We start from the raw sequence: 26,114 nt of genomic DNA, 5'->3' as shown, positions 1-26,114 counted from the left end.
TGAGCTGTACAGCTGAGGCTCCAATACTTTCGCCACCTCATGAGAAGAGAAGACTCCCTGGAAAAGACCCTGATGTTGGGAAAGATTGAGGGCACAAGAAGAAGGGGATGATGGAGGACGAGATGGTTGGATAGTGTTCTTGAAGCTACCAGCATGAGTTTGACCAAACTGTGGGAGGCAGTGGAAGACAGGAGTGCCTGGCATGCTCTGGTCCATGGGGTCATGAAGAGTCGGACACGACTAAACGACTAAACAACAACAACACAGATCAACAAGTGTCAATCAATCAACCTTTATTGAGGTCAAAGACCAGACAGGATCAACAAGTGTTGGCGGGGGGGGCTTTTCCTTTTTCTTTTTTTAAACGAGATCACACACCAGTTAATTGCAAGCAGCAATATGGGAAAGCATTCATTTGCCTGTGCTGAATTCTCCAGAGGAAGCCACTTCACCCAGGTTCTCAGCACGCCAGCTGGATCTTGTTCATTGGCTCTTGTATCAGCTATTACAACAAAATGTGGGAAATGTGAAAGATCACAGAGAGAAGAGAAATGGGGTGGCAGACCACCCCCATCTTCTTCCCACACCCCTCTAGCCTGAGCTGCTCCTTCTGTACCCAGCCACTTGGCCGATCCACCTTGTCCTAACCTCAGCAGCTTGATGGCTATGGGAGAGGCCTAGGGGAAAGTTCACCACTGTTTTTCAGCATGTATTGACAAATTGGACAACCTCATTACCTTTCCTTTTCTCAAGTATCTGCCACATTTCATCATCAGTTTTCCATTTTTTAAATAAATAAATAAATAAATAAATAATAAATATACCGTATTTTTCGCCCTATAGGACGCACTTTTCCCCATCCAAAAATGAAGGGGAAATGTGTGTGCGTCCTATAGGGCGAATGCAGGCTTTCGCTGAAGCTTGGAGAGCGAGAGGGGTCGGTGCGCACTGACCCCTCTCGCTCTCCAGGCTTCAGGAAGCTATCAGCAAGCCTAGGGAGCCTGCGGGAGTTCCCGCAAGGCTCCCCACGCTGCGGATAGCAGCCTGCTGCCTGGAGTGCGGGGCGTGCTGAAGCAGAGCGCCCCGCGCTTCGGGCAGATATCCGCAGCTGGGGGGGGGGGATAATTTTTTTTCTCTTTATTTCCCCCCAAAAAAACTAGGTGCATCCTATGGGCCGGTGTGTCCTATAGGGCAAAAAATATGGTAAATTTTCATGTCCATTGCTCCTAATATATGTGCTTACTGCAAGTAATTTCCCCGAATATGATGCATGTTAATATGCTATTCTTATAAATAAAAGCATTTTTGCATGCACTGCCAATATGTATATATTTTTGGAGCTGGAGAAATGTATTGCAAAATTCAGAGATATATGATTGTTCTGGAGGAGCGTTGCCTTGTAGTTCACATATTGGCACAAGAAGTGTGGATTTCATGCAGGTTCTTATTAAAATGCAAGTTGAAATAATTTCTCTCCCACCCCTCTTTTTCAGGAAGAGTATACACCACTATGCACACTGGAGGTAGCTTTCTTTCCCACACACACCACCCATTGTTATCTCAATTTCCCTCACTGATTGCCTGAAGCTACAAATCAGTATCGCCATCACCATATATATTACTAGTGTGGCCGAGCAACTTTCCTTCTGTAGCCAAAAAACCAACACACATGAAAGAGAGATATCAGCAGACGTTGAGGAAACCTGGAGTCTGTGGATATACAAGTTGTAGAGTTGCAAAACGTTCAGAAAAGTAGAATGAAAGGAGAATGATCCAGGGTGTGGAGCGACTTTCCTTTGCAGAAATAGTTGCAGTATTTGGGACTTTCTAGTTTAGATACAAGATGAAGCAGAGGTGATGTGACAGATGTTTTTTAAAACATGCTTGGCATGGAGAACCTGGATAGCGAAGAGTTTTTCTTGTTCGCTTACGGCGCTAGAACTCTTGGGCATCAAATAAAACTGAATTTGGAAGATTTGGGACAGATTAAAAAAACAACAGTACTTCAGCCATGCATAGTTAAACTGTGGAACTCACTCCCAAAGCTATATTGGATGGCTTCAAAAGAGATTTAAACAAATTTTGGGAGGAGAAGGCTATCAAGAGCAACTAAAGTAGAACAGTTCCTAGATGAGAATTATCCATGTAACTATATTGATAAGCAATTCAGCCTTTTGAGGTGTAGCTCCGAGGGCCTTCTGGTGGTTCCCTCAATGCAAGAAGTGAGATTACAGGGAACCAGGCAGAGGGCCTTCTCAGTAGTGGCACCTGCCCTGTGGAATGCCCATATGTCAAGGAAATAAACAACTACCTGACTTTTAGAAGATATTTGAAGGCAGCCCGTTTAGGGAAGTTTTTAATGTTTGATGTTTTATCGCCTTTTTAATATTCTGTTGGAAGCCGCCCAGAGTGGCTGGGGAGGCCCAGCCAAATGGGCAGGGTATAAGTAATAAATTATTATATATTTACAATGGTGCCTCTGGTTAAGAACTTAATTCGTTCTGGAGGTCCATTCTTAACCTGAAACAGTTCTTAACCTGAGGTAACACTTTAGCTAATGGGGCCTCCCGCTGCTGCTGCAACATCGGTGTGCTATTTCTCATCCTGGGGCAAAGTTCTTAACCCGAGGTACTACTTCCGGGTTAGCAGAGTCTGTAACCCGAAGTGTATATAACCCGAGGTACCACTGTATTATTATTATTATTATTACTACTACTACTATTAATATTAATATTGTGAGTTCACGTGCAGGACAGACATGCAGTAAACAAATAAAGCCAAGGATGAGTCACAATGTAGTCTGGTTTGCATGTAGCACTAAGCCAAACCATGGCATTAAACAGACAACTATGTAGGCTCCCAAAGAGGAGGCTGTGGTCGCTTTGCTTCTCTTGTCAGTTGTCCTGCTGTTGTAATCCTGCGAGCTAAGCTGTGTTTTGGCTTAGCATGACATCTGACTCCCTCCAATATTTATCAGATGAAAATAGGGACATTCTATTCTATATCAGGAAGCTTCTCCTGAGTTTGATCTGCTGGACACATATATTTCATATATGTGCATATACATCTGTCGCCTTGAGCCAATTGCAACTTCTCTGCCTAAACTACCTCACAGGATTGTGGTAAAGAAACAATGTGCAAGGGAAGGCATCATGTACAGCACCTTCAACAGATGAATGGAATGAAATACAATGTTAGCTGTTAGCTGCCTTGAGTCCCTGTCAGGGAAAAAGGCAGGTAATGACGACGACAATAACAACAACAACAACAACAACAACAACAACAACAACAACAACAACAACAACAACGAGAATGATCAACAACAACAACAACAACAACAACAACAACGAGAATGATCAGGAACATACCAGAGAGTAAATCCCATTGTACTCAGTGGGACTTAGTTCTGAGAAAAATTGCTTAGGATTGCAGTGTAAGGCTGCAGAGTCTCTACCCAGTTACTAGGGAGTAAGCTCCATTGAATACAGTGGGGCTTACTTCTGAGTAGCCATGGCTCACGGTATAAGGCTGCCCTTACAATAAAGGAATAAACACTCTGTGCATTTCCTAAAAGAAATGGCTGGCTGCTGATGAATTGCAATTAAAGAATTTTAAGTGGATTGGTTTCTAAATTCTAGGAAGGGCTTCATACGCCAGTTTCACCACTTCTTTCATTTGGTGCAGGCATTTTACTTTCAGTTTAAACAGGACTCTTGTTCTCGCATACACACGCGCGCGCGCGCGCACACACACACACACACACACACACACACAGAGAGAAGTCTCCTGTTTTCTAAAAGGACAGGGGGGTGTCTGATCTCTCCACCACTTTTAACTGAAACAAGAAGGGGAGGAAAAAGCACAACCAGCACAGCTTCTAGATTTAGGTAGGTAGCCGTGTTGCTCTGACGCAGTCGAAATATACAGTGGTGCCCCGCAAGACGAATGCCTCGCAAGACGAAAAGCCTGCTAGACGAAAGGGTTTTCCGTTTTGGAGGTGCTTCGCAAAACGAATTTCCTATGGGGTTGCTTCACAAGACGAAAATGTCTTGCGAGTTCCTGCGGGTTTTCCCCCCTCCCCCCCTTTTTCTAAGCTGCTAAGACGCTTATCTGCTAAGCTGATAAGCCGCTAAAAGCCGCTAAAAGCCGCAAAAAGCCGCTAAACCGCTAATAGCGCTAATCCGCTAAGCCGTCAATGGGCTTGCTTCGCAAGACGAAAAAACCGCTAGACGAAGAGAATCGCGGAACGGATTCTTTTTGTCTTGCGAGGCACCACTGTATATAAAAAATTGTCCAGTAGCACCTTAGAGACTAAGCACAGCTTCTGTAATTCTGAGACTGTCCTTGGAAAAACAGGACACTTGGAGACCTGGGCTCGAGGTTTAGCTCTCTCCAGGCAAAACATGAACTGCAACCAAGGTTTGTCCTATGATTTACAGCTTTGTGTATTCAACAGGTTCAGTTTGGGTAAGGTCTTCTCCATTTCCTTGCTGCTTATTTTATGAAATCTCAACACACAAGTTTCTGTACATGGTCAGTGGATTCCTCAAAGGTTTCCACTGGTTTGACGCAAGACAGCATTTTGTAATAAGCGCAACATTTCTTTTTAATTTAAATGGGAGGAGGCAACACAAATCAGCTGAACGAATCACCTCCAGCTCTTTCCCACAGATTTGTGACTAAGTGCTCTGTTTGTGGGGCTTGCTAGGGATATTTCCCAACAGGATTGGGGAAGGGAAGATCAAGTCGCTTCATGCTTTAGGTGAGAGGCTACATTTTCCCGTGTAACAAGATCAACAACATTAACACCCACTTGGGATACGGTAGATCTTTTCATGACTATGATGCTCATCTGGCCAAGCAAGCATATGAAATTTACATGAATGGAGGAAATCTAAGCTTTCCATGCATGAAAGATAACACCATATTTTTGGAGACTACAATATCTATATGTCAAATTGTAAACTCAGCCCTGAATGGAACAATCAAACCAGTACTGCTATTGCAGAAGAGGACATTTAATTGTGGGGTAATTAAGCAATGGTGCAATTAGTCCATTGGAAACAAGGCACAATTTTTCAGGTCCAAGTCCAATTTGCTACCTCTGTTTGCACTTCAAAGAAAAAGCATTGTCCTCCCCCAAAATGTAGGAGAGACAGTAATAGATTTGCATTTATTTAGTTACATAAAACCAAGTAATGTTCAGCAAGTAAGAAAGTTAATTCAGTAGAAATGCTGTTTAAAAGCAAGAAGACAGTCTGCAACTGTGACCAAAACGGCAATGTAAATATTGCTTTGAAATAGTTATGAAGTGAGCTGCTGATTCTTAACAGCAAAAGCCACCTTTAATATTTTCCTTTTAATTGACTCTTACATAGACATGTCATTAGAATAGATAAGAATCCATTTTTAAAAAAATAGTATTTATTTAAATTGTATTCCTTTCATTTATTTAAATAAATAAATTCATTTCATTTTTTAAATAAATAAATTCATTCATTTCATTTCATTTATTTAAATGAGGGTTTTGGTTGGTTTTTAGTAAAAAGTGTAGTGCCTTTTTAAAAAAAAAGTTTAAAAGGAAATTTAGATCTAATGCAGATTAGATTTACAATTTATACTTTAATCTCTCAGCACTGAGTCATAACCATTGCGTGGACAGGCGGAGTCCCCAGATCCCGAGTGGTTTCCCCCCCCCCGTCATGTGGAATAACAACTCTAGACAACGTGCTATGGGATAACTTTATTAAATTTCAAATGTGGGTAGACCTTGGCTCAGGCATTGGGCGTTCTCCCTCCCCAGTCCCCAGCCGGGGACCTAGGGAGCTACAGGGTTATCCAGTGTGTGGGGGGGGATGGGCTGGCTCTGGAGAACATATGTTCAAGCAGAGATAGCCGCCCCCGTTACGCCGCCGCCGCAGGGGAGAGCAATGACGACCTTTCGGCGTACGGTCAAAGCCTCCCTACAGAAACCCCTTTAACGGGGAACCCTGGTATCGCCGCCGCAAAGAGGAAGATGGACTAAAGGATTCCGCCCAAGGCCTGATACCGCCAAAGTTGTGACGTTTTGCTACGGGAAAGGCGAAACCTGCCAATGCAGGGAAATTCCTTTCCGGCCCTTTAACAGCGACCTTATCGTAGCAGCGCCCGCATACCTGTGGAGAAAGGTTAACCTGCAAAACCTATGAAGAAAAGTTAACCTGCAAAAGAAGACATTAACTGAGGGTGGGTAGGGTGGGAGAAGCTCTGGAGCCAAGTGAGGATTACCAGGTAAGATCCACCCTCTATTGTGTGGGCAGGTAATCCCTCCCCCTACCTGGCCTGGTTTCCCTGGCAACGCTTCCCCCAGGTGGGATTGGACAACTCACTGGGGTAGGCGGGGACCTCCAGGTATCCCACCTGAGGGAAGGCAAAGCCTATGCTGATGGGGCCACTCCAGATCCAGGGCTGCACGCGTCCACGCAAAGGGCGCCCCCCGTTTTAAGCGGGGAGCGGTCATTATCAAAGACCATGCGGTGTAATCATATGAATATCTTACTCAAATGTATGCCATACTAAGCTTAATGGGATTTACGCCCCAGGTAAGTATGTATGGGATGGTACCCTTAGTTAAAGGCTAACACTGTAGAATAATATTGCTTGTTCTTGGAACTGCATTGCTTCCAGCACATTTACGTGTTCTATATCCATTTTATCTGCTTTTCCCAGAGTCCCTATCTCATAAGGACAATCTCTGCCAGCATCTTGAATTATTCTGAGCAATTCAGCTCCCTCCTTGAGCTGGGCTCGGGGCTGGACTGGGCAGAGGTGTCCCTCCACCTAGTCCTGCTAGGCTTAACCTACTGCCACCTGTGGGATGGGGGCAGGGGGGAAAGCAGGTACAGTGGTACCTCAGGTTACATACGCTTCAGGTTACATATGCTTCAGGTTACAGACTCTGCTAACCCAGAAATAGTGCTTCAGGTTAAGAACTTTGCTTCAGGATGAGAACAGAAATTGTGCTCTGGCAGCGTGGCAGCAGCCGGAGGCCCCATTAGCAAAAGTGGTGCTTCAGGTTAAGAACAGTTTCAGGTTAAGTACGGACCTCCGGAACGAATTAAGTACTTAACCCGAGGTACCACTGTATTAGCATTACTCCACTGGCACTTTGCTGTCCCTTCTGCCTAGTGAATGTGCAGGCGGGTGTGCTGTCTGTATGATCCCTGCTGCTGGCAGCCAATGGAAAGCCCCCAAGCAGGCCTTTCCAGGAGTGAGGTGGACCCAGCTCAGGATCCATTTCATTCCGAGCCATTGTTGCGCCCAAACCATGTCCAAATGTTGCAACAACTTCAGGCTGGCAGGATGATCTACTTGGCCACACCACCACCTTCTGTCCTGGCCACTGCAGGTCTGTGGCAGTGCACATGTCTCATATTGTAAAATTTCTTCCCTGCTTCTCCTTTCACACTTAGGTAAAGGTAAAGGGACCCCTGACCATTGGGTCTAGTCGTGGCCAACTCTGGGGTTGCGGCGCTCATCTCGCTTTACTGGCTGAGGGAACCGGCGTACAGCTTCTGGGTCATGTGGCCAGCATGCCTAAGCCGCTTCTGGCGAACCAGAGCAGCGCACGGAAACGCCGTTTACCTTCCCGGCGGAGCGGTACCTATTTATCTACTTGCACTTTGATATGCTTTCGAACTGCTAGGTTGGCAGGAGCAGGGTCCAAGAACCGGAGCTCACCTCGTTGCGGGGATTCGAACCGCCGACCTTCTGATCGGCAAGCCCTAGGCTCCGTGGTTTAACCCACAGCGCCACCCGCGTCCCATCCTTTCACACTTGTACTTTATTCACACACACACCTCTGCCAGTGGAGAAAGGCTGTGCTTTGGTGGCAAAGCACGTTTCGAATGTAAAAGGACCCTAGATGAATTCCCAACATCTGCAGGTAGGAGTGGGAGAGACCCCCTGCCAGAAACCTTGCAGAGAGGCTGCCAGTCAGTGCAAATAGCACTGAGCTAGATGAACCTACAGGCTGCCTCTGTATAAGGTGGCTTCCTATGTTCCTCATCCCTTCCTCTCTATTTTGCTTAATTATCGTTATTGAAAAATAATATTTTATCACTCTTTCTGATTTCTTTCAACACCTCCTCTGGCCCTTTCCTCTCAGAGGAGGGAGACCTCTTCTCTTCTCCCCCCCGCCCCACTGCTTTTACTCAGCATGCAGGAGTAGCTGGCGCTTGCACTGGTACAAACAAAAGATGATGGTGAAGTCTGCAGTGCTGAGGCCCTAAAGAAGAGAAGAAGAAGAAGAAGAGGAGGAGAAGTTTGGATTTGATATCCCGCTTTATCACTACCTGAAGGAGTCTCAAAGCGGCTAACATTCTCCTTTCCCTTCCTCCCCTACAACAAACACTCTGTGAGGTGAGTGAGGCTGAGAGACTTCAGAGAAGTGTGACTAGCCCAAGGTCACCCAGCAGCTGCATGTGGAGGAACGGGAACGCGAACCTGGTTCACCAGATTACGAGTCCACCGCTCTTAACCACTACACCACACTGGCAGTTGGCCTACTGCTCTTCCCCAGGCCCATTATTTGAGAAATGTTACTAAGTGCATGTTACTAAGTGCATGTTACTAAGAAATGTTACTAAGAACTTAAGCCAGGAGACAAGGTTTGCCTGATAAATTATTCCACAGGCACTTAGGACCAAAGGTGTACAGTGGTACCTCGGGTTAAGTACTTAATTCGTTCCAGAGGTCCGTTCTTAACCTGAAACTGTTCTTACCCTGAAGCACCACTTTAGCTAATGGGGCCTCCTGCTGCTGCTGCGCCACCAGAGCACAATTTCTGTTCTCATCCTGAAGCAAAGTTCTTAACCCGAGGTACTATTTCTGGGTTAGTGGAGTCTGTAACCTGAAGCGTATGTAACCCGAGGTACCACTGTATAAATGACATAAACTATATACTCTAATTATTCTTGTGGGAAGGCTACTCAAGATATTGCAAGCATTGGGATCCCAGAGATGCCACCCTGTATCTCACAACTGGCAGTGCCACAATTCTGGTCGGACAATTGCTGTGGTCTCTTGGAATTCTACCTCCGTTACTGGGAACCCTGTTGGACAGCCAACTCTGAGTCCACATACTTAATGCTGGGTGCCAGAGACAGAAGAGAGCATAGAAGGGGGAACCTGTGGCCCTCCATATGCTGTTGGGACTCAAGCTCAAATCATCCCCAACCAACATGGCTAATTGTCAGGGATGATGGGAGTTGTAGTCCAACACCTGCAGGGCCACAGGTTCCCCATCCCTGTAATGTAAATTCTGCTGTTAATCCATCCTCTTGTTTGGCTAAGTTTTGACTTTCAATGGCTTCTAAATGGCATAGGGGCGAGGGATCTATTAGAATGGTCTTCCGCCAGAGGCTAATGAATCCAAATGACTTCCTAGCTGTCCTTTATGTCAGGGACAGAAGCTGCCCACGCTAGAATAAGAAACCGATGACTCTGCCCAGTGTGGTGGTGAGTCACCAGAATTGCTTCTTGGCATGTTGTCCTAGTAATGAAGTATTCTCAGACTCTGGGATGGCATTGTGCAACAGGCTGGCCACTGGACTCTCCTGGGCAGGAAGGTGACTGTAACTGTCATGGAAATAGTCAAGCGAGCACTGGCAGTTAGGGAACACTGTGGCCTTGCTGATTCCCCCTCCCTCCCCCCTGTGACTTTCCTCAACTCCTCTCTCTGATTTCTCATTCAATGTTAACTTCTGCATATGATAAAACTGTATACATCCTTATATTATCTATCTTCTATATTATCCCTCAATAAATTTGTGTATGTTTATTCAAAACCTGCCAAGGAGTCCAATTCATTTTGTTGTCTTTTTAAAAAAATTGTGAAGGGTTCCCATTCTTCTCTGAAGTCAGTTGTCCTTGTCTCGTAATTTGCATGTCAATTTCGCCAGTTCTGCATAGTTCATCAATTTCTCTTGCCACTGTTCTTTTGTCGGGGTTTCCTGATTCTTCCATCCTTGTGCAATCAAGACTCATGCCGCTGTTGTAGCATACATAAAGAAGTTCTTTCTCTTCCTTGGCAGCTTTTAACATCCTTCTCGGAAGCCTCACAGTGCTGACACGGGGTGGAAGAGACACTATGTTGAAGTGACTCTAGTCATTCATCATCATTATTCTGGAAAAAGGGTGGGGAACTGTTTTCAACGATGCCACTCCAACCCACCGGGCCAGATAACAATCGGAGGCAATGCCAGAGGCCAAAAAAGCTGTAGCCTGGGAAGAGTCCTGAGGGCCACACCTTGCTGTCTAGATCCACCTCCCTGAAACTCAGTGACTGTTGGAGCTAGATGTCACTAGATTCAACCAAGCAACAGACAATCCCAGCTCAGCACTTTGCAAGTCTAGGGCTGTCTACATAAAGAGTGCATTAAGTAAGATTCTTTCCAGGAAGGAACATATAGGCTATGCTTTTCTCAAGCGACATTCTCCAGGGCAATCCTGTTTGCTGAAGTAGCACAGCAAAAACAGACAACAAATTGCTTTGGCAATGTAATATATTTGGGTATCAAATTAAATATCTAACATTGTATGAATCTGCCTCCCACGTTGTTTTATCTTAGATCTGTCTTCCTTGTCAATGCTTGGGCTTGGGGGACTGGGACAATGTTCTTTCAAGAGGTCAGCACAGGTTAGCCTCCTGCTATATAAAATGCAAGGTTACCCAGACCATGATGGAGGTGTGTGCAAAAGAATTCCACTAAATCAGTGATAAAAGTACAGAAAGGATTATACCATCTCATCTCAATGCTGTCACAAGAGCTGAGCCACTTGACACTGTTTGACTATGTTCACCTGCGTAGCTAGTTTGGGGTGTTGGGCAAGAAGCCCAACATTTTGAATTAACCAACACCCCAGATCTTCTTGAAAAAGCCTACTCCAGTCCATAGTTGCGGCACAGCCACCAGCTTCTTCTACTAGACTTCTACTAGAAGTGTATGAAATACTGCAGGGGTAGCCTATGTGGCATTCTTCAGGTGTCCTTGGACTACAACTCTCATCTTAGGTTGCTGGGGAGCAGGGAGTTGGCCAGCAAAGTTCCTCCCAGCCCAAGTAAGCCTACCTTGTTCAGCCCCACACTCGGAGGAAGGCTGTGGGAACTGTCACTATGACTACAACCCCACCTATATAATAAAAATAAATTTTATTTATACCCCGCCCTTCCTGGCTGAAGTCGGGCTCAGGGTGGCTAACATCAGATATATAACATTGGTATAAAATTGAACAATAATTAAATTACCTCCTAAAAACAGGTCAAAATCAAATTAAAGTCTAATTAGATGGCTTTCTGCAGGGTTAGGGTTGGAAACAGTAAGTAACATGGGAAGTTAACTAGATTGAATAAGCTCGCAGAAGTACTTGAAGGCAGCTTGCAAAGGGGCTGGACAGCTGCGGTGGAAGAGAGACAAGCAGGAGAGGGCTTTCTCTTCACAAACCCTTCCATTCTCATGGGTGATCTGACTTCTCACCCTCTTATCTAATGTTTTCTGCTCTACTGTCCCTTTGCTGCTCTTCAGTAATGAGGTTTCAGTGTTGCATTTAGTATGAAAATGTATAAACCACCCTCAGTCCAAAACTGGATTTCAGGGCTAAATACGAATAACTGTAAAATTACAAAAACTTTATAATATGAACTAACATTATAATTAAGAAGGATTTCACAATGCTTTCTTTTTAAGTGTTCTGTTCTACTTTATACTTATGTTTACATTTCCAGATTTGTTTTTTTCACAATCTTGGTCTCAACCATCCTCATAAACATGATGGGAGATGGATGATTCCCTTTTCACAAAAAGGGAGAGAAACTTTGAGAGAGCATAGTCCATAGGTTCAGCTGGGATTCCACCGTTAAATGTAATATTCCCTCCACTGCATCTCATTGTTCTAATTATTTGTAATACGCTTAAGAGCAAGCTCTAGCGCCTTCTTAAAACAGCAGCAATTCTCAGCTATTACAATGGAAAAATCCTATTGCCATGCTTAAAACTGGAAATTGCATTCAGTATCAATTTCACCTGAAAAACGAGATATTCATGTGCAGTAGCTTCCCATACACTCCCTGCTTACATCACTGACATGCAAAAAGATTTCCCAATTTGTACCTAAGCAAAGCATGTACAATGTACTTAAGCATGTACTTAAGTCTGTACAATGTGCCAATGCAGAGTGGCTGAAGATAATCAAAGATGTTATCACAAAGAAATGTTATCTCCTGCTATTTTTCCACCAGGCACATTGCAAAAATACATTGTGCAGTGACAAAATGCTTTCAAATGAGAAATAATGGCACAATTTATTATGTAGATAACTCCTTGCCCTCCTTATATCACCTTTCCAGGAAGAAACATTTCTGGTATGGGAAATACATTCTTTCCAAACCACACTATTTTGCAGTTTGAGATGTGTGATTTTCTCTTTGAAGCAGGTCATTTAAAACTTTCCATTTCTCTCTCTTTTTTCTCAACTGGCATAATTTATTATTACTATTATTTGTTCGCAGAATCTGTACCTTCTCCTCCAACAAAAATGCTCCCAGGGTGGCTTACATACAGTCATTTAGAACAAGGCAATCCCTGCCTACAGGCTTACAACCTAAGGGGAAAAGGTCAGAGAGGGGAGAAGTGGGGAAGAGAGAATCAAATTCAAGCCAGTTCTTAAACAGTTGTTCTCAAAGACCAGCTGGCCTAGTTCAGGGGTAGGAGGTGCTCAAGGGACCTGGTCTGTTACAGCAGAGCTGATGGAGTAAGTTCTGCTTCCTATATCTCCCACTGGGACAATCAAATACAACACTGCTCCCAGATGATAGTTGAAAAAATGAGTTCTGCTTCCCAACTACATTCAGAGTCCATCCCATCGCATTTAGGTCTTCACTGCAGCCTACTGCACCCCTAGTGCCGCTCCCCTTCCAGTAATTCTCCTTGCCTCTTACCTGTTTCTCTCTCTTCCTTGCTCCAAGTAAACCTGTTGGTCCAGGCTTTTCCTGTGGAATCTTTGCAGAGATTTACCTCTGTATATACTAAGTTGCCCAATGTTTAGTAAGAAACTCAGTAAGTTTCAAACCTGCAACTGAACCCTATGTTTTTTTGGCATTTCCTCCTGAAATTGGTGTGTAACGGACATGTCCCTATGGACTACACGACTCTGGGCATTTTGCATGCATGTATAACATTTGAACAAGGACCTATGTCGACATCATGATGGATAGACAACATTTGGCTTTGAGAATCACAATTTTTGCAGGCCTGATACGTATCAAGCGAGTTGTTCTTATATATCAGATGCAGCAGGTAAATGAAGAACAACATTTGCAGACCTGTGGTTACCCACCAAGCAGAACACAGTCCCCAGAGAAGTGCTGTGATGTTTCAGGTGCTTGTTTTTGCTGCCTGCATGGTGAAAAAGAGAAGGCTCATTGATTCCCTGCTAAGCCATCATATATGGTAAGTGGACTGTGTTCAGTTTGAAGTGGGGTAACAAGTTATAAAAGACTATTAGAGGCAGAATACTCCCAGGATCCAGATTTTCTGCAGCAGTCACAAGTAAGTGTACTTTTATCTCCTTTGCCCATGCCTTTCATTTCATAACCTTTTTAAAAGACTGAAACTCTTGAGTTGCATCAAATATTGAGCAACAGGAGTTCCTTGTGCACCTCCAAAATTGTTCAGGCTGGTCCCTCAACCTTTTGGAGCAGATTTTGAGGGTGCAGCAAGGGGCGATGTGAAGGAGAAGTTCCAATGTGCAGGAGGAAGTCTGTTGCATAAGCAGAACAGCAGCACTGGATAAAACTATTCTGATAACTTTGATTCTGTGTAATTATTTTAGACACTGTACATGCCTGTCCAGAGATGGAGCACACAGCTGCCCTACAATCTCTTAAAAGTGACAGCTATTCCTGTTGAGTAAGGTTATGCCTTTCCATTGGGATGGAATATCAAGGAGACCAAAAATAAAATTCAGGGTTTTATTTTCTTTCTAAAAAGTCACCCCCAGTGGCTGAATTATACATACCCACAGGCAAGACCATATCCTCCAGTCAAACACTTCCACACTTAAACACATCAATGGATTAGTCATTATAAAGAGTCCGTGTTTCTCATCCAGTTGGACCAGCTTTTAATGACCCATAGACAAATCCCAAAGAACGTGCCTCTGACCATAGGTTCTGGTAAACTTTAAGCTTCGGGAAAAACTCATTTGAAAACTATTAAGTGGGAGAAGGCGGGGGATGGGCACTGCAGATCCTTAGACTTTGAACTTCTTTGAAGCAGATCTGTGCTCGCTACTAATAGTGTCAACAGAAGTCAAGAGCTTCAGGAGTGCACTTGGATTGTACGGAAAGAGGTTCCTTCTGTGTAGTCTAGAAACCGACTCTTGCACTTGTTGAAAACACTTCACTGATTTTTGAAGCACCCCTTCTTCTGATCCAAGTTTATTTAGCAAAATTGTGGAGTGAAAAGGTGAGGAAGTATCCAAAGTCTCCTGAGGCAACACACAACATTCTGTCTGGCCATCCAAATTCATAAGGCCAGTGACTTCTGCACAAGCTCGATCTAAAGGTGTCTGCCTCATGTCTGCCAAACTCTCCTCTTCTATCCATTCCACCTCCGAATCTTCTGAGCTTTCATAATCCACCAGCCTTTGAAGGGCTCCCACCAAAGATGTATTATCAGACTCTTGCAAAAGGTTAGACTTGCTGGGTTTTACAGCTTGACTGTCAGTATGCCACAGTGCAGAAAAATTTGGGAAAGAGGTTGAAAGGATCTCAGTACCGGATGGGGGATCATACGAAGCATCCTGCAAATTTGAGTCTAGCTGGTAGGCACTTTTTTCTCGGCAGGGCAAGTTCACCATAGAAAAACTGAGCTCTTCATTAGAGGTGGTCTTGAAGTATTTAGAAATCTTGACAAAATGGTCCCAGTCTTGTACAAGAAGCTTTAAGTATCTTACAAAATATTCCAAGAAGCAGGTTTCAGATGAAATCAAGAAATCAAGTAGAACTGTGGCATCAAATGAAATACTTTTCAGCAGAAATAAGAAGATACAATGGGGATTGCAGCCATTCTGATGTGTAAAAGCAGTCCAGGTTCCATCATCAGAATGATATAAGGAAAGACCAGCTTTGTGCCAGAACCTAGAAAGTTAACAGTTGTAGAGTAAGCAATTCATTGCTTTTGAATCAGTGAACATTTTAGCAAAGTTCTGTTATTTACCATAGCCTGGTCCAAACATAATGAGCTTGGTCTAATACGGCATAGTTTGGTGTAATGTATGCTGCCCATGCACATCATCCTCCCTCAACATTTCCAGGCCTTGTCAAACCATAGTTTCCAATTATATCTAAACCAGGAAACTGTGGCTTAATATCCTACTACAAAGCAGGCTATGAAACCAATACATGCTGCGAGAAGTGAGGTTACAGGGAACCAGGCAGAGGGCTTTCTCGACAGTGGCACCCGCCCTGTGGAATGCCCTCCCATCAGATGTCAGGGGAAAAAAACAACTATCTGGCTTTTAGAAGACATCTGAAGGCAGTCCTGTTTAGGGAAGTTTTTAATGTTTGAAGTTTTATTCTGTTTTTAGTGTTCTGTTGGGAGCCGCCCAGAGTGGCTGGGGAAACCCAGCCAGATGGGCAGGGTATGAATAATAAAATTTTATGATGATGATGATGATGCATCCTGGTTTGTGGTCAGTGATCTGGACTCATGAGGACAGTGCATTACACCATGTTGTGAGCTTCCCAAAGATATCAGACTGTGTGCTTTTTGAGTAAAAATGCTTGCATAGGTGAATCCTTTGCCTTATCCAGCAAAGCAATTCTTATGGTTTAAAATAAACAAAAAAATGCTGAACTTATTAGAATGATTTATTACAATGAATACTAAGCAAATCAGTATGGAAAAACAACATGCATAGTAGATATGAATGTGATGAAATACCTAGAGAAGGTTTTCCAACTTGAAACTCTCAAAAGTCAGGTACTAAAACATAGCATTTTCTGAAATTACAGTGGTGCCCCGCAAGACGAATGCCTCGCAAGACGGAAAACTCGCTAGACGAAAGAGTTTTCCGTTTTGGAGGTGCTTCGCAAAACAAATTTCCTAAGGGCTTGCTTTGCAAGACGAAAATGTCTTGCGAGTTCCTGCGGGTTTTTTCCCCTCCCCCCCCTTTTTCTAAGCTGCTAAGCCGCTTATGCGCTAAAAGCCGCTAAACCGCTAACAGCGCTAATCCGTCAATGGGCTTGCTTCGCAAGACGAAAAAACTGCTAGAAGAAGAGACTCGTGGAACAGATTCTTTTCGTCTTGTGAGGCACCACTGTACAGTTGTCACCCAATTACAAGGGTGCAATCCTCTACTCACTTACCTGGGAGTAAGCCACTGGAGTCAGTGGGGGTTAGTTCTCAGTAGACATACATAGGATTGTGCTGTTATCTAACTATGGAAGTGCTAGGTTATTGTATTTGCTTAAAGGTGAGGTTTCTTTAAGGTGATACATGTATGCATTAGAGTGGGCACACATCTTATAAACGGTATTCCCTCATATGCTAGAGAAAGGGAAATGGCTTTTTAAAGATGGTGCCCACCACACATGGCTTTGTAAGCAGCTGCATTAAAGACTGATTAAATCTTTTTTTACCTGATCAAAAGGCTTAAATTAATCAATGCTACAGTCTGCATTTATTCATTATATTTACAGCCCAATTTTCAAAACAAAGGTTCCTGCTTACTAAAACACTACATGATTATTTCATTAGAATACAGCACATCAAACTATAAAACCAGAAATCCAATATATAATGCAACAATTGCAATTCTGCAGCAGAGACACCTGTTGCTGTTTCTTAAAAACAAAACAAAACTCAGCCACCCCCACAAGCCCAAAGGACATGATACTCCTTGATTTGGTGTTGTGAAACTGTAATTCTTGAAGCAACAATAAATTTCTATATTGTTTGGATAGTTCTGCACCTCTAATTCCCAAGATAAAAGCTTCTGGGTTGTTTGTTTTTTTTACAAATTTTATCCTAAACATCTTTTTTTAACTCATTATATATCATTTCCCTGTAAGCTTTTACTTTACTACAAACCACCATATATGATAAAAAAACCTTCTTTCTCTGTGCATTTCCACCACTTAATTCGATTTTGATTTATACATTTTCTCCAATCTATTAGGTGTTAGATACCATCTATATAACATTTCCATATAATTTTCTCTTAAAGCATGACGTATTGTAAATTTTATGCCCGTATTCCACAATTGTCCCCATGCTTCCATATCTGTATTATAACAAAAATATATTACCCAATGTATCATTGATGATTTTACTTGCTCATCCTTTGTCTCCCATTCCAATAATATCTTATACATTTTAGACAGAACTTTAGTATTACATTCCAACAGGTGTCTTTCCAATTGTGATAATTGTTCTCCAAATCGTTTCATATCTGTTAGGGAACTGCCATCAGCTCAGAGGCGAGAGGTGGAAGGGCAGTTGTGTTACAGGGAGCCTCCGAAGATCTTGCGAAGCAGTTCTTCCTTGGGCAAGGAGGGAAGCCCCGCCTCCAGTGGGGAAGGGGCGCAGGGATCAGAAGATGCTAGGGAGAGCCTCAACACTAATCCTGAGCAAAGCGGAGGGGAGGCAAATCCCCCTTTGCCAACGCCCACTTTACACAGTAGGTTTGCACACAGAGAGGGGAGGAGAAGGATGAGGGTCACACAACTGTTATGCTGGGGAAGGTATAAGGACCGCCCACTCCCAGATTCTGCTAGCGACTGAGCAGACATGGACTTGCGATGCTCCGCACTGTAAATAGTTTGTACAGATAATAAAGCCTGGAAAAGACATGTTGGAGTCTTGCCTGTTTGCTCTCGAGCAACCACACCAGTACCTGACAATATATTTCTTAAATACTTCATTCAAATGACATTGTATCCATGTTGTTAACATTCCTGATAAATCCTTAAATTCATTTAATTTAAATTCTCCTCCATCCTCTCTTAATAAATTTCTATAAGTTGCCCACCCTTTCGTCATAATCTTTTTCTTTACTCCTATGGCTTCCAATGGTGAAAGCCAAAGTGGTGTTTTTTCCTCCAATAGATTTTTATATTTATCCCATATATACAAATTTCTCCTAATTATATGGTTTGTAAATCCTTTATGTAATTTCACCTTTTCATACCACAAATAAGTGTGCCAACCAAAAACATCATGACCTTCTAAGTCTAAAATATGCAGATTTTTCCAGTGTCAACCATTCATTCAACCAGCATAGACAAGATGCTTCATAATATAATCTCATATATGGCAGGGAAAACCTTCTCTCTTTTTCACATTCATCAATATTTTATTTTTTCAGTTTTTTCCCTTGCCAGATATATTTAGAAATATCTTTTTGCCGTACATTGAAACTTTCTGTCTTGCCAACCACCAGGATTGATTGAAACAAAAATAACTTTCTTGGTAATACATTCATTTTTACATGGCATCCTTCTTAAACCCATTTCTACCTCTTACTCCTACTCCCTGAAGTTAGCTTCAGGCTGAACTGTTACATGAAATATAGATGAAATAATTTTCTTATTTGTGATGCCCAATTTTTTTTTAAATAAATGAATAAGTAAAAGGTTTATGACTTCAGAAAAGTGAAAATGGACACTAACCTTTCAAACTTTAAATGAACTGTTAATAAAGTTTTCGCAGCTTCCAACATGTCGTCGTCTTGTTCTATGAACAGCGCAGAGAGCCATGCGCAAGGATGTTCAGATGCGTGAGATGACCACACATGGCTCTTTAAGAATGTCAGCAGTGGGTGCATAATACTCTCCAGATGAACTAAAAGCAAAAATGAGAAGGAGAAGAAAGGATCCTTGTGAGCCAAGCTCCCTTTAATCAAACCAAACATTCACTTTTGAGTGCTCCCAAGAGTGCCTTTTGCACATGCTCTAGACCGGCTACTTATCACTAACTGCTCTACTAAAAGGTTTCAGATGGAATGCAGAGGGAAAGTTTCAAGAAATAGTCTGAATTTGCATATTACCTCCAAATACCTTGTGATGGTAGGGAACTGGCAGCCTGTGGAACAAATCTGGCGTAACATTAATTTAAGTTCATTCTGCATTATCCTAAGCCTGGCTAAATGATAAAACAGCCTTTCAAACCCAGGCAATCTTGCCAAAGCTGGCTGGCGAAAGGAGACAAAATTGCCAGAAATGCATCGATGCACCACCATAGTTCTTGCTCTCTCTGTGCCTCCCACTTCAGTGACAATATGGGCCTTTTAGGCTCGGTGGAGGTATAAGCAGGCAGGTAACAAATAAACTGTAAGTGGAAGAAAGGGGTTAATTTGTGCAATGGTAGCATCCCCTTTTGCACTATTTGCCTTTCATTAGAGATATTTACCACTATTCCAGGGGCAGCTGTTGAACATTTACAACCAGGTGGACTAAAAGGTAAGGTAAAGGTAAAGGGACCCCTGATCATTAGGTCCAGTCGTGACCAACTCTGGGGTTGCGACACTCATCTCGCTTTACTGGCTGAGGGAGCCAGCTTACAGCTTCCGGGTCATGTGGCCAGCATGACTAAGCCACTTCTGAAAAACCAGAGCAGCGCACGGAAACACCGTTTACCTTCCCGCCGGAGCGGTACCTATTTATCTACTTGCACTTTGATGTGCTTTTGAACTGCTAGGTTGGCAGGAGCAGGGACAGAGCAACGGGAGCTCACCCCATCACGGGGATTCGAACCACCGACCTTCTGATCGGCAAGCCCTAGGCTCTGTGGTTTAACCCACAGCACCACCCATGTCCCTGGACTAAAAGGTAGCTTGAGACAAATCAGGACTGAGCCCCCAAAGGGTTAATATCTATCTCACAGCCCTATAAACAAGTATCTAGCCAGTGAATGCAACACATCCATAAAACAGCATAAAAGGCTTCACATTTGGGATGGTGATAGACTGGAATGGGTGGACTGAGCTACACTTTAGAAAAGGCCTACGCAAAACTGAAGGGTCTTGAGCAGACATTTGAAACCAAGTACGTTTGGTGCTTGGTTAATACTAACAAGCAGGCAAGGAGTTCCACAACTTAGGCTAGTTTCTAGCTTCTAGGAAAGTGAAACTTGATGCTTTGTTCAGAAGGGTAAAAGAAGGACCTGACACAGCAGATTATCTGCCACAAACAACAAACAGGAACCCTGAGGCCTAGGTATTCTGAAATGTGCAAAACTGGTTCTATACATACATATCATTAGCTTCTTCTTTAAAGAATTAATTGATTCCAATTTCCTAATTAAGACATCTATGGGTGGAACTTTCTAATTAGAGAGAAGAGACATGCCAAATTATACTGCATGGAAAATGTGAATTCTTGTACTTGTCTTTCAACATCAGTTCATACTCCCACCCCCATTTGGAACTACTTGGCCACATACACCCCCAAAGCCATGATGGAAGTAATCTCAAAATCTGAAAAGCCATTTTAGTTGGCTAGCAAAGTAACAAAGAACGGGTGCTGATACACACACACACAAAAGCAATTCATCATTCTAGGATTTCTATGCATTTTCAAGACAAAGTTCTTTTCATAATCTCACTACTTGATATACAAAACCTATAACAACTTGTTAAAAACCACCTTTAGCATCTTCTTTTTAACTTCCTATTACAGCAATGCACACATCAGAATTAAAAAACAACCTTTTGGGGAAAAGAGTGGCCTTTGCTTAGTCCTCACCAATTAAAGTGGTCCTTATTTACATAACTAAAGCTTTAGCTGCTTTGCTGTTGGTATCCGTCTGTCTCGAGAGACAATGGAGGGTGCCTCTGGGGTGTAGTCAAACCACTGAGTTAGGAGCACTGAAGTGACCCCCCCCCCCCCCGCGTGCAAGCCTGGGCAGTGTGCATGGAGGTCCTGGGCTGCCCAGACAACAAGACCCCTCTCTTGACCTCACTGATGTGGTCCAAAGGAAAGCAGAGCTTGGCTGTAGGAGTTGCCTGAAGAAGACATGCAAGGCACCATCCAACCATCTGAATCCACTGATTACAGCTTGCAGCTTAAACAAAGTAATTGGAGAGCATGTATCCAAGCAACTATCTGGTGCCTCAGGCAATGTCTTGTCTTACAGGAATCATTGAACTTTTTAGATCCACTTTGGTTTTCTGAGCAAGTGCTGTGGGCTCCACTCCTTCTGGTTATCCTCTAACGCAGACACAGACAGGAAGAAATGTAGATGCGGGTGCCAATATGAACTTTTCCTATGGTTTATTATTGTAGATAGTGGCAGCAGTACAGTCGGCATACTGTATATACTTGATATAAAAACAGACCCCCGTTGCTAACCCCATCCTGGTGCTACCTCTTATCCGAAACGCACCCTGGAATGCATTGGTAAACTCCTTGTCTTTTAATGTAAGGATCAGTACAGTAATCCTATGCTACTACCAAACATAATTAACACCCCCTGTGGGGGCCCTGCACAGACAATAGAATCTAAACTTACAATTCAACAAACAGAAATTTCTCACTAGGATTACAGTGGTACCTCGGGTTAAGTACTTAATTCGTTCCGGAGGTCTGTTCTTAACCTGAAACTGTTCTTAACCTGAAGCACCACTTTAGCTAATGGGGCCTCCCGCTGCTGCTGCACCACTGCCCTGTGATTTCTGTTCTCATCCTGAAGCAAAGTTCTTAACCCGAGGTACTATTTCTGGGTTATCGGAGTCTGTAACCTGAAGCGTATGTAACCTGAGGTACCATTGTATGTCCTTTCAATTACCAACTGACCAAAGAAATCAAAATGGGGGAAAATAGGAACTTGTAGGAAATAAACAATGAAACGAAAGAATAAAATGTATTGACAATTGCTCATTCAAAAGCCCCCCTTCCTATAAGAGTAAGGTAAAGGTAAAGGGACCCCTGACCATTAGGTCCAGTTGTGACCGAGTACATTGGCTCAAAACAGGACATATACCCTTGATTTTTAATGGCTGGCTAGTTCACAAACTCCAACATGGACCCCCTTTTCGCTACACTCTGAAGAACCAGAAGGATGCTATGCTTCACTTCAGGGCATGTATACCCTTCTTCTGCCCTTTCTCACTTTGCTCTTAGCATGGGTCTGTGGCAAATGTCATGCTCACTCTCCCTTTAAGCTTTTCGGTAAGTATTCTTTTTCCTCTTTAGATCAAGGTGTGTATGTTCAGGTACGATTTCCTGCCCACTTATACTGCAACTCTGCTGTCTGAAAGCAGCACCCATATGTGCTGTCACTTTCATTTCAAGTAATAAATCAATTTTTCCTTGTTCTTCTTCCATATGTACTTCTGATGGGCATCAGGTTAAGAGTAAGCACATACTTTTCAACAGAGAAGGTAACCACTCACCCCCTCAGGACCAAGGATGAGTTGGGGAGAAGGCTCAGAAGCACTTTGTGTCCTTGGATGTAATGTTGCCAAATTCAAGTCTAAATGGTTACTTCCAGCAGCTCTTGCAACTCACAAACAGAAGGGAGAGATGGAAGTGTTTCGATCGAAGGGTAGAAGGGATTCTTTTGTTCAAGACTACAACACTGCCAAGCCTTATGTGGCGTGTTGCCAAAACTGTGAGCCTGCACCAATTATAGAAGTAAAATTGGCAATACGAAGTAGAATTGCCCATTCCCGTGAACTGTTGATCTAGAGAAGAGGCACATGGAGAAAATGGTAACCGTTTGGATGTGGAAATCACAGAATTTTTGTAGAGTTGGGACCCCACCCCTGGGTCATCTTGTTCAAAGCAGGAATCACAGCTAAATAATTCCTAACAGATGGCCATCCAAACTCTGTCTAAAAGCCTCTAATGAAGGAGAGTCCGCCATCTTCTGAAGCCAGGGAGATTAGCCTATGACCCTTCAATCTTTTCTAAAGGTACCCCTCTCCCACAAAACTAATGGCTGGGAAGGGTGTAAGCCACTTTGAAAACTTACCTCGGGCTTCAGCTTCAGATGCAGAATCTGTTATCTTAACCTCTAAAGCTTTAAGCAAAACCAAGCTTAGGGCTCTTAGGGTCACTTGAGCAGGACTGCAACAGATACCCACTTCTGGCTTCACCTGACTGCCTCCATAGTGGCTCGCCTTTTCACTAAGGGTAAAACGATTCAGCCACCCAGTAGCTACAAACTGCAGAATGACACCAGCAAACACTAATCTGTCCTTCTCAAAATTCAGGTCGGGGTGGGAGAAAGAAGGCACCTTTCCCTTGATTAGGTCTTCGCCAGCCTTGTGAAGAATGCATTTCTTAAGCAGCACGATTGTTTTCTTCTTGATTAAATCATGAACGGGTGAAGTGACAAGACCCAACACGCATGAAACGTTCAAAAGCAACATCCTTTGACAGACAAGGTTCAGTGGTGCCTGAGTTCTGGAGGCCACAAGTAGTTCAAGGAGGTCCAGAAAGATGCTCAAGTCATTTGTGGCTTTTGCAGATACTTGGGCAATCTCAGAATAAGAAGATGGGATGCGGTTGTAAAAGTCTTCAAGCACTTTGTCAAGAGAAGTAAGAATCTTCTGTAGCCCACCTATAATGACAGCATCAAGCAGTGTTTCAGGACCATCTCTAAGACAGTTTAGCTCATCTACTAAATTAAAGCAGCTTTGTAAAATCTTAAACTTCTAAATATTAATTTTTGCTCTAGACAGAAAAGCTCACAGTAAATATTTTCAGGCACACAAACTATTCTAGTATATGCTGCCTTCTTCCCCTACAGGCTATTTACAAAGTAAACCTGGTTCAAACAATACCTCCTTTGCACAATCCTTCCTCTTTTAAAATTTCTCTGATCACATTTGTAAGAGTCCACAGGCATTCTGCTACATGACTGCTCTTGGGAAACCCAGACAAAGCCTCTGAACAAAAAGCAAACCAGGCGCTGTTCAGGGAACCCTGAAAAAAGAGAGGAAAAAAAACAATTATCTATATTAGGGTTCAAGCAACTGGTAGACCTGAAGAGGTGCAATCTGACCTCTTCTCCTACACCTGAGCATTTGGGAGCATGTGAATAGCCTTGAGACTCCCAATATCCACAACGAATTCAGAACACAAAGACCAATGGTGGCTTCCACAATGGATAGTACGTAAAAACAGGTAAAGGACCCCTGGATGGTTAAGTCTAGTCAAAGGCGACTGTGGGTTTGTGGTGCTCATCTCGCTTTCAGGCTGGGGGAGCCAGCATTTGTCCATGGACAGCTTTCCAGGTCACATGGTCATCATGACTGAACCACTTCTGGAGCAATGGAACTGTGATGGAAACATCCCAGCGCCTGCCAACCTAGCTGTTCTAAAGCATGCCAGTGCAAGTAGATAAAATAGGTACCGCTGCCGTGGGAAGGTAACAGATAGGCCATTCTGTAATGGGCTTGACGTTTTCACAGCAAAGAACACTGCATTCTCTGGGTCAAATTATGAAATACGAAGGCAATACCGAAGTGAATGGGAATTGCTCGGTCCTTTGGCAAGAGCTCAGCTATATCATTAGAAATATTCCAACTCACTGCAGCTCTGTTTACTGTATCTATAGGACAATCAGCTGAAAGGTTTTAGCTTTCAGAAACTTTTGGCATGGATGCTGGTAGCTACTAAAACTTTCACTGCTGCCAAATGGAAAGACAACCTTACAAGACTTTCATATAAAATGAGGATGCAGCATTTAGCATTTGGAGGGGGTGTACCTCATAAATTATGTGCTGCCAAAGGCTCAGAGGACTCTGAAAAACTCTTATGATGTTGGGTGGGACTTTATCTTAAATACAACAAATACAGATACACAGGACTCCCTCTCCACGGTACAACATGAAATTTGGCTTTCCTAATGGTCTTGGGCAAAAGATTCCTGCATTGCAGGGGGTTGAACTAGATGATCCTCAGGGTCCCTTCCAACTCTATGATCTACCTGATACCCTTTCGTATCTCTCTCATTTTTATTGTGTTTGACTTTGATTTACTTCAATAAAAATCTTTGGGGGGGGGAGGACTGTAGAAAGTGGGTCTGTAGGGAACAGACAGATTTTGCAAGGAAGTTGTCACTTAGCAGCTGCTGGGCTTAAGTTGAAGGTCTTGCATTTGGATAGTGGATCATGAGATACTGCAACCCTTAATGCACTGTGCAGACATTGTCTTGATCAGCCCCTTAAGTGTGCAACACTTCTGAAGACGGAATAACAAATATTTAGCTTCTCTTATGTTATGAAGCCCTCTGCCTGATTATTCTGGTACTGCACTACCAAAAGAAAGCTAATACAGTAGGCTGGTGAAACAGCAGAACAGGCTTCACCTGCGTCCACCCTCTGGATGAAACGCTGAGGATGCAAAAGTTGGCTGAACATGGGAGAGAATCTGCATCAGAACCCAGGAATGCATACACAGAGCTCATGCTTAATAGGGGCCACGTGTGCTGCCACCATAGAATCACCAGTCAGTACCCATCACCCATAACTCTCCTACAGTCATAGAATACAGTGGTACCTTGGGTTACATACACTTCAGGTTACATACACTTCAGGTTACAGACTCCGCTAACCCAGAAATATTACCTCGGGTTAAGTACTTTGCTTCAGGATGAGAATAGAAATCGTGCTTCGGTGGCGCAGCGACAGCAGGAAGCCCCATTAGCTAAAGTGGTGCTTCAGGTTAAGAACAGTTTCAGGTTAAGAATGGACCTCCGGAACGAATTAAATACTTAACCCGAGGTAGCACTGTAATTAGCTTAGCCTTCTCTCTAACATGATGATTTTCTATGTGCATGGAATTGTTCATTTTTTAAAAAACACAGAGAGAGAGAGAGAGAGGCAGGCAACAAATGAGACACAAGACATGCAGGTATGTCTGGGTATGCTGGTATTCTTTTAAGAAAATCGTAAAGGGGGTAGCAATCAATATTATTTTACTATATTCTGCATTTCTATACATAATATTCAATATATCTAATAGTAATTGAATCAAACACAGCACAAAAGCACAATACAAAAATCTATACAGTGGTACCTTGGTTTTCAAATTTAATCCATTCCAGGAGTCCATTCAACTCCTG

At 43.2% G+C, this 26,114-nt stretch overlaps 1 protein-coding gene across 3 annotated transcripts in view; it reads right to left on the bottom strand.

The window, feature by feature from the left end:
* The window catches only part of LOC307203432 (ceramide synthase 3-like), an 84,340-nt gene that overhangs the window by 53,852 nt on the left and 4,374 nt on the right, over positions 1–26,114 (bottom strand). For 2 of the 3 annotated variants that reach the window (XM_079954243.1, XM_079954244.1), the window contains 3 exons: positions 23,830–23,971; positions 23,016–23,606; positions 18,713–18,884 (listed from right to left, as the gene is read on the bottom strand). In XM_079954243.1, coding sequence (XP_079810369.1) covers positions 18,713–18,884; positions 23,016–23,606; positions 23,830–23,971 — 905 coding nt within the window. Of the gene's footprint in view, positions 1–13,994; positions 15,179–18,712; positions 18,885–23,015; positions 23,607–23,829; positions 23,972–26,114 lie in introns of those variants that run through there. The other variant, XM_079954245.1, reaches the window with a different exon arrangement.

The sequence above is a fragment of the Podarcis cretensis genome, assembly GCF_951804945.1.
Source record: "Podarcis cretensis genome assembly, chromosome: 14".
In the NCBI taxonomy this organism is placed as follows: domain Eukaryota; kingdom Metazoa; phylum Chordata; class Lepidosauria; order Squamata; family Lacertidae; genus Podarcis; species Podarcis cretensis.
The sequence above is the reverse complement of the archived record's forward strand: the minus strand, read 5'-3'. Positions and strand labels throughout refer to the sequence as shown.